At 36.2% G+C, this 9,256-nt stretch overlaps 2 protein-coding genes across 2 annotated transcripts; one reads left to right on the top strand and one right to left on the bottom strand.

Moving 5' to 3' along the window:
* The first annotated feature begins 2,167 nt into the window (after positions 1-2,167).
* On the top strand, positions 2,168-5,896 carry LOC113316894 (coatomer subunit zeta-1-like). Its single transcript, XM_026565052.1, has 6 exons — positions 2,168-2,321; positions 2,441-2,600; positions 4,583-4,730; positions 4,823-4,900; positions 5,372-5,456; positions 5,570-5,896. Exons 1-6 carry the CDS (start codon positions 2,304-2,306, stop codon positions 5,627-5,629), a joined length of 549 nt encoding a protein of 182 aa, XP_026420837.1. The 5' UTR covers positions 2,168-2,303; the 3' UTR covers positions 5,630-5,896.
* Positions 5,897-6,393: 497 nt separating this feature from the next.
* LOC113316607 (putative FBD-associated F-box protein At5g56700) lies at positions 6,394-7,545 on the bottom strand. Its single transcript, XM_026564769.1, has 3 exons — positions 6,949-7,545; positions 6,693-6,842; positions 6,394-6,597 (listed from the first exon to the last, which is right to left on the bottom strand). Exons 1-3 carry the CDS (start codon positions 7,543-7,545, stop codon positions 6,394-6,396), a joined length of 951 nt encoding a protein of 316 aa, XP_026420554.1.
* Between the last annotated feature and the right edge of the window lie 1,711 nt (positions 7,546-9,256).

A 9,256-nucleotide genomic window follows, 5' to 3' on the forward strand; every position in this document is an offset into this window, starting at 1 on the left:
GGAATGGGAAAAATGGGTTTGTTGTTACTGATTTTGAATGAGACTTGTGATCAAACGAAAACAGATTTGAAGTCAAGAAAATGGGGATGCTGTTGGTTGGCTTGATGGTTGAAATTCATGAGTATTATGTCTAGGTTATGGTTCTGCGGTCGTCAGAATAGATGCATAACCTACTATGCATCTACAAAATTTGTTGCATAACTTGTTATGCAGTCCAGAAAACGGTTGCATAACACATTATGCAGCAAGTTTTTTGTCACTATTAAAACCAACAAAAACAAAGTCTGCATAACTTGTCATGCACCTACAATAATATATGCATAATATGTTATGCAGTCGCGAAAATGGATGCATAACGCATATGCATTCGAGAAAATAGATGCATAATGCATTATGCATCATTTTTTTATGTAGTTACGTACTAATACAATGGCAACATGACTTGTTATAGATGCATAACTTTGTTATGCAGAGGCATAATTTGTTATGCAGTCGAGAAAATGGTTGCATAATTTGTTATGCGTCTGCAGAATGTATTATGCATCCTTTTTGGAGTCTGCATAATGAATATGTAGTCAATTTTCGAATTTCTCCCCTAAAATGATGATCACCTCCGATTTTTTCATGTAAAACAAAAATTTGATATTGTTGTTTGTACTCGTTGCGTAGCTCTCTTAAAAAAATTTCCAACGATATAAAATTTGTAAAATTCCAAGGCGCAGATTTTTAGATATGTTATATCCAAGTTACATAAAATTAATTGTGGGCCTGACAATGAGAATATTATTATTTTGGGCATGCGCCTAATTTCCCCAACACAAAATGCAAAAGAACCCTGATTTTGGGTATACCAAAATCTTTCTAGGCATACAAAGTAATAGTCCTAATTTGGGTGACCTTATAAGGGTACCCTATGGGTAGTTCAATTACCTATATACCCTTAAATATTTTAAATTACTAACAAACACAAAATCAGTTTCATTCCAACATTTCTTCTTCTTCCTCATCTCCTCTGCCGCTCGCCGAACCTCCTCTCTGTTTATTTTTTCATCCACCATCGCCGAAATTGATTATCGTCGATTCGTGAAAAGTTATTCGACGATTCTTGAAAAGTTAATCGAACCTCCTCTCTATTCGTGAAAAGTTAATTGATAATCGTCGATCCATGATACAAAAACCTAAAATTAAGTTTAGATTTGCGCCGAACTGTTCTTGAAACTGAACCCTGAAAGTGCATATGAACGGCTCGGCTTAAAATGCATATCAGTTTTGAGCCGAACTACAAAGAATATCACAAGGTTAAATACTACAAAGGGAAATTAATACTTATGTTCTGCTCATACGATAATCATATTTTGTGCTGAACCATGAACATATACAGGTTTCGGCTTGTACGATATTCTCAATATATGCCGAACCGTTAATAATAATATGTTCGGCTCATACGATTTTCAATATATAAGCCAAACCACTGACAATTTTTATTCCAAAACTCTCAGGAGGAGGTTCGACTTTCTATTAAACTTTCATACAAGCCGAACTAGTGTCTAGCAAATGGGTTGGAAGTGGAAAATATTTGTTCGGCGCATACTGTAAATAGTTTCAGCGAGCCGAACCGTTCATCAATTGGTTGGTTCGGCTCATAGATTTAAGCCGAACCTCAACCTGGTTCGTCGAACTATGAAGAAATTAACCATTTGGGAATCATTGTTGTAGTTGATGTGTATTTTCCTAGGTTTTTTAGATGAATTATGACCCTCCTCATCCTCCATTGAATCAAGACGAAATTTTTTCTCACTTTCTCCTTATCTTTCTCAATCAAAACTTTGATTTTTTTTTCCCAAATTTTTTCATCTAAACAACCTTTATAATTCTGAAAATTATTTTAATCACTAAACAAAAGTTTTAATCACTAATCCAGATTACTAATACGTAAAAGGGAAATTAGCCATTAAAAAACAATTTGGTTAAGGGGATATCTGATTTTATTATTTCACATCTCTTTTTGTCTTTATTCAGTATGCCTAGAAAGATTTTGGTATGCCCAAAATAAGGGTTCATGCAAAAGCCACGACGGTTACTAGAATCCGACAGTTTTACACTTTAACTGGGCCAAAGTATACATAACTCAGGCAAATATAAGTCCAATGGGCATGGTATATGATGACCAAAAATTGGCGCTCCGCTCTTCACAGACAAAGCAAAATTTCTCCTCACTTAGATTTCAGACCTAACTCCTCTGATCTCTCTCACTTCGAATCCCTAATTCTTCTTCTTGGTTCTCTGTAAATTTCTTAGAGTAAATGTCGAATTTCTCACGGGTAAGCAATCACATCTTCATTTCTCAAATCTCTCGATTTTAAGATCTGTTTTTATTTTTCGAAATCTGGTTATGAATCTGTGATTTTGACAATTAGATCTTGATGTAATTTCGTTGCAGGAATCATGTCCATCGATAAAGAACATACTACTATTAGATTCAGAAGGAAATCGTGTAGCTGTGAAGTATTACTCAGATGAATGGCTAACACAAAGTGCTCAATTGGGATTTGAGAAATCTGTGTTTACTAAAACACAGAAGACTAATGCCAGAACAGAAGGTAAAATACTCACAGACACAGACACTCATTTTTGTATCGAGTAGACGACGATCTGTAGAGTACGCTTAATTTGTATTGCATTAGCTAATTGCTTATGATTTATTTTTGATATAATCAATGTTGCTTATGATTTATTTTTTTGGTTTGTTAACTTGATAAAAGTAAAAGATAGAGTTGAATTTGTAATACATGCACCGACAGTGGGTTATCTATACCGGACTTGTTTAAAAGATTACAAACTAGTTTTGTTGTTGAACAAAAGTCCTGCAAAGATTAAGCCACTGTCCATGATGCACATATTGGTGAAATTCAAGTAAATTCAATCCGTCTTAAGTTGTTAAAGTAGTAAAATTCATATGAATTGGTGAACTACTTGATGTCTGATTCTAATTTTTAAGTTGAAGTACTTTTGGTAGGCTAGGAGTTCTTAGATTGATATATGAGAAGCAGTGAACTGATGGATGTCTGAATCAGAGAATATTTTGTATGTCTTGTTTTTTTTTCATTTGAAGTAGTTTTGTTAGGAGTTCGTAGTGAAAGAGCACGGAGTTAATTCTGCAGTGTTGTGATTTGAATTGCCCGAAGAGAGGTGGGAGTTGGGGACACGTTGGTGGTTGAATAAAATTTTGCTTAATTATTTTATGGTAGTGCTTGTTCTGTTTTAATAGAATTTGGCTGGAATAATCCTATTTGCATTTTGGGATTAGCTAAACTAGCCAAGTTTTATGTGCAGCAACTACATAATTATCATGTTAGGCATGTAATGTGCATCAATTTAGAATATACTATGCGAACGCTATAATACAGCCTTAACCAAATGTCGTTAAGTCTAAAATGGTTGGTTGTGGTACTGCTACACCAAAAATGACATAGCAGCGCTACATCAAACTTTTTCCCAAGTTCATTGTGGGGGTAGACTTATCCTAGTAGCTATGCTGACACCCAAGGTTCCATACCAGCATGAACTCTTCTCCATCCATTGACGGACCCAACTGGGCTTAAAAGCCAAATATGCCATGGGCTAACGCATTACACTATATCAATCCAATTGTTTATTTATTTATTTTTCTTTTTATTACAAAATTTAGGTAACGGACTTGAGGGGCTGACCGAGCTTAATCCCAGGTTAGCCCTCTCATAGGTCCGTCCCTGACCTCAATGATTATTGCAGTACTGATTCAAAATAAGACAATTGTGGGGGGAAACAGGGACGGACCTATGAGAGGCCTAACCTGGGATTAATCCCTGATCAGCCCTTGAGTCCATTGCCTATTTTTCTTAGCCTGATCGATGGTGTTTGCCGAGGTCATATTTGGCTTTTAAGCCCACCTTGGTCTGTCAATGATTGAGGTCGAGTTCAATTAGCAAAACGAATGATTTGTGCTTTGACATACCTAACTGCTAGTGAACATTGATAGATCAATGGTGTTAGAAAGTTAACCTCTTCTTTATACTACATGATTATGTTGTTACTTGCTAGGCATGGAACGTCAAGATAAATATTTTTCTTTCCTGTGGTGGTAATATTTGGATACAGTGTGGCATGTCAGTATAGACAGTAGCTGTAGTAACTAATACGACAATTCTGAATCTGTATATAAAGTTTCTTCTGTATGTATGTGCACTCTTCTAAACCCACATTTTGTTTGATTTTGAATCCACACCTTGACTGTAATCCTTGGGTTCGAGTTCAATAGGAAAAACCAAAGATTTCAGCTTGATGTACCACATTCCAAGTGCACATCAAATAGATCCATGTCGTTAGCGAGTTAGTCCCTATTTCTTTAATGCTACTGGAAGGAAACAGAGCACCAAGAGCACATAAGCAAGTCGTTGATATTCGTTAGCATCTTCCGTCTTGACCAAATTGTAGCTTCAGTATTGCATATTTGGTGTTCCATAGAGGAAACAATTTCGTTTCTATTTATATGGTTTATTTCCAACTCAGTTTCTTCTTCAATAATTCTTGGGTGCATCTACAGCGGAGATAGCAATGTTTGAGAACAACATTGTTGTCTATAAGTTCTTCCAAGATCTTCACTTTTTTGTTACCGGTGGGGATGATGAAAACGAGCTTATCTTAGTTACAGTTCTTCAGGGATTTTTCGATGCAGTTACGCTTATCCTAAGGTATATTTTCTCATGCTATTTATCATTTTGTCATCTTGATTGCTTAACTTTTGATCTGTTATTCATCTGTACTGTTTTGTGTGTCTTTTCAGGAGCAATGTTGACAAAAGGGAGGCACTTGAAAACTTGGATCTTATCCTTTTATGCCTTGATGAGATTGTTGACGGCGGGTATGAAAACGCTAACTAAGTTCCAACTTACTTGTAACCTAGTCAGTGTTGTTACTGTTTAGGTACTCTTGTTTTAGTGGTTTGAATAGATATATTTTAGAGATGGGAGAACTGTGATAATCAAACGTAGGGAAACATCCTCGACTTGTATTATCCCTATATACATTTGTTAGTCTTTAAGATGTGAAAGTAGGAAATTTGGGTTTTCCTCTTTTCACACCTGACTGTTTTCTTAAAAATTCTTGACCGAGTACTGAACCCTGTCAATACACTCCATTATGTTAGATACATAACGTCTTTATAGGTTACAGATTAAAATCCTGAAAAATGTTGAAACCTACATACGGAACAGTGGAATTGAAGCGAGGACTTTGTGAGGGTTGGTCTTCATGGTTACACTGACCTGTTTACTATTTTTTCTTCTTCTGGAAAATTATTTGGAAATTGATTGTTTTGTTTTAAACTATGCAGGATAATTCTTGAAACAGATGCAAGCGTTATTGCTGGTAAAGTGGAAAGCCATAGTGTGGATGCTTCAGCACCTTTATCTGAGCAGGTAAGATACATCTCCCCACTCGAAACATATCCAGATGAAGTACAAGTTCACAGAGCAAATATCCGAGCTAACACTACTGCTATCCCTTTATTTGTGTTCTTTTTACCTTGCAGACAATATCACAGGCACTTGCCACTGCTCGTGAACATTTTACAAGATCTCTTCTCAAGTGATGAAACCTGTTTTCAATATTGCTCATTTTTCTTCCCTTTTCCCGTTTCTTTTCGGTTTTTTAATTTTTTTAAAGGTGGTCCATTTTATACAGGATAAACCGGATCCTTCACCCCAATTTGTCTTACTAAACATGATCTACTTTCACAATTGTAATTCGTAATTTGATAGGTATTCATTTCCTTCGTTTTACAGATATACCTGTTATCTAAATGAAACCATTGTGTAACTTGTGTTCTAACAAGAATGATCTTCTCACCTTGGTTTCACGGGAGATTTAACCTTACCATTGTGCCTCTTAATTCCTTTTCTGATCCCCACTCGTTGGTCGCATTTCATTACTAACCAACAACTTAGAACCGGATCTCTGATTCATAGAATTGTCTGTGAGTGGGGCTAATGTACAGATTGAAGCTTCCGAGATTTATTAGTTTTGATTGAAGATTAATATGGTTTTGCTGAACAAGGTGTTCGAGTATCTGTCTGCACAAAAACATTTCGACAAATTGGAGTAGTAATTTCACTTAATTCGTTCATGAGAAACTGAAGGCCGTGGTGGATTCTCAACATGGGAATCACTGTCAGTAACTGAAGGCCATTGACGAGAACCAAGCTTAAAAATACAAATGATACTCGGTTTAACAGTAGTAAGAAACCGAACAAAATATGTTTATTTTAGAAAATTTTTAACTCCACCGCATGTTTTTGACGAACTTAATCACACATCTGCCAGAGGCTCTTGCAAGACTTGATAACTCCAACATAACTACATCTTTGTTTTTGGAATAGTAATTTCCATGTCCAATATATTCACTGTCTCCAAAGATTTTGCATTCTTCAAAATAAATTTCACCCACCGCAACTCCCTCGGATTCCCCACAAATCCCTCGAACCCAACTGACTGGAGGTGTCGAAACAATTCTTGAGTTTCATCAAATACTCTACCGGCATCGTCAGACCAAAGAACCTCCTAGGTGAAATAAATATAAACATAAACATCATAAGAGTAAATTTTCAGAAGGCATGAACGATTAACTACAGTAAACCCAGGTTTTGCACACTTACATCGCCACATTGTAGCCGTTTCAGATTAGGTGCTGCTTTGATAAATGCAAATATTAATTCATCCGAGGCTGGTCCTAAAATCAGGTCCAAATTGTTCATATTAAGAAATGTAGGTAGGACGTTTACGAAGTCGTCTGCAGCAAGGACAGTCTATTCATCCCAAAGCAGTAAAAACAAGCAAATCATCAGTTTCAAGGAATTTTACCGTCCTTGTAATACATAAAAACATATAGAGATCACCAGGATGGAAGAATACCTCTAGGACAAAAGTAGATATTTCAAGACTTCGTACATGTGAAAGCGCTAGAAAAAACTTACTTACAGCTGCACCAAGACCTATCCTTTCCTCTCCATCATATTTATAAAAGCAGATTTCTGCTCTATCTAGTTTTACAAAGCTGGACAGGTCATAATCCTTAGCCACACCACCAACTTGGCTAAGAGATACTAGATTCGGTGCATGAATTTTGAGATCACAATCTTGTAGACCGTCTTTCTTTAAGTCAGAATTCAGAAATTCCAAGACTTTCAGTACCGGAGTTAAAATGCAGAATTTGTTCATACCATGCCACGTGCATTCTTTCAGAATCAAATTTTCAAGGACAGGGAAATTAGAAAAGTGTTTCTCATTCCAGCCATCGTCTTCAGTAAATTGGATACCAATAAGTATAAGGCTCTTGAGTTTCGGAAAAGACAAACTTTTAGGAATACGAATAGCACGGGATGCACATAGCTCCAATTTAGTGAGTGATTCACATGTAAAAAGAGACGAAGGAATAGAAAAAGGTTTGTCTAGACGCAAATCAAGATTGAGTTCTCTGACATTATTACGATTTGTTATATTAGAGTCCATGAATGAACCCTAAAAGCATTAAAGTGTTCATTCGTGTGGAGATGAATCTTCTGAATATTTGATGATGCATCACGAAGAAGCAATGTTGGTTTCGGACAATGAATAGTTACAACAGAAGGGAAACTCAAGTATGGGCATAGATGTCCATATGACATTCCATCTTTTTGATAGCACACAAGTACGAACAACAAGCTTGATATAAGGAAAGAGAGGATATGATGAACAATTTCGTCAGGTAATCCCCTAATCCTATCTTCTGCCTCACCAATGCTGCTATTATTCTTTCCCTTAAAGTAACTTTTGATTATGAAAATTCATGATTATTTCAATAAACCCTAGCTCAAGTATGCACAGAATTTTTTCCAAACAAAATACTAAAAACCCTTTGAATTCGAGTCAAAACAAGTATAGAACTTAGAAGAATTACCTGAGGCTCTGTTGAATACAAAATATTTTCTGGAGATGAAATCCTTGAATTAGTTTTGCCTTCAATCCCAGCTAAACAAAAACATGAAACTGTATCGCTGGTATCACTCTATCTATATATGGACACAGGAAAGACCATAGAAGTGTCTTCAGTTGGTGAGGCCGGCTGCCCATAAAGTGTACTGAGAGTGCCTCAAGGGAATCTCCCCGATACATTGGTGGAAGAGCCAAGCTGGAGAATCCCATTTAGTCTATATAACATGGCCACTAGTGCCTCGCCTGTGCGTTGCATGGGCTTATTTTATATTGGGGTCTTATACTTCTGCGGTTTGGTAATTTCTTATTAGTTAGACCAAATTTTTCTATTTTTTCTTCAAAATTGATTTTCAACTTTTTTTCCCCACCTATGTGCCCTGGTGGTGTGTTTATGTACTGCAAAGGTTGTGTTATGAGCTGAATTAAGAATTGTATTTTCTGAGCATATAACTCTTTAAGTAAAAGCTGAACAAGTGAAAGCATATAACTCTTACACAATTATTTTGTTTTAGAGAAAGATAGAACTTCTAGGTTAAAGGATTAACTACTAGGATTAACTAAAGAGAAGAGAGACGAGGTTAAACAAGACTGTTTTCAATTGATTTCAATATACAGAATATACAAAGACTCAATGCATATATATGCATAACTAACTTGAGGTTTAAGATACAATCTTTCCCAAATAAAGACAATTCCCTAATATACAGAGATTTCCAAATATACAAGTTGTGTTATCTTGAGAGTTAAGTCACGTTGTGTTAACACCCTCCCGCAAGCGTAACGGGTTATCTTGAACCGTAAGCTTGAACCTTAACAGAGAAAACCGATCACTAGAAAGTGGTTTGGTGAATATGTCCGCAATTTGATCTTTAGAAGATATAAAACGGACATCAAGAAGCTTGGAAGCTACTTGATCACGAACAAAGTGGTAATCAATTTCTATATGTTTCGTCCGAGCATGAAATATAGGATTAACTGTGAGATAAGTTGCACCAAGATTATCACACCATAATATGGGAGGAGAGCGTGTGGATATACGAAGCTCAGAAATAAGCGACTGAATCCACATAATTTCGGCAGTAGCAATAGCAAGTCCTCGATATTCAGCTTCAGTACTAGAACGAGAAACAGTCTTTTGCTTACGAGCACTCCAAGAAATAATGTTACCACCCAAATAAACACAATATCCGCTTGTAGAACGACGATCATCAAGAGAACCAGCCCAATCAGAATCAGTATATGCACTGAA

This window comes from Papaver somniferum, chromosome 10 (genome assembly GCF_003573695.1).
Source record: "Papaver somniferum cultivar HN1 chromosome 10, ASM357369v1, whole genome shotgun sequence".
Lineage (NCBI taxonomy): Eukaryota > Viridiplantae > Streptophyta > Magnoliopsida > Ranunculales > Papaveraceae > Papaver > Papaver somniferum.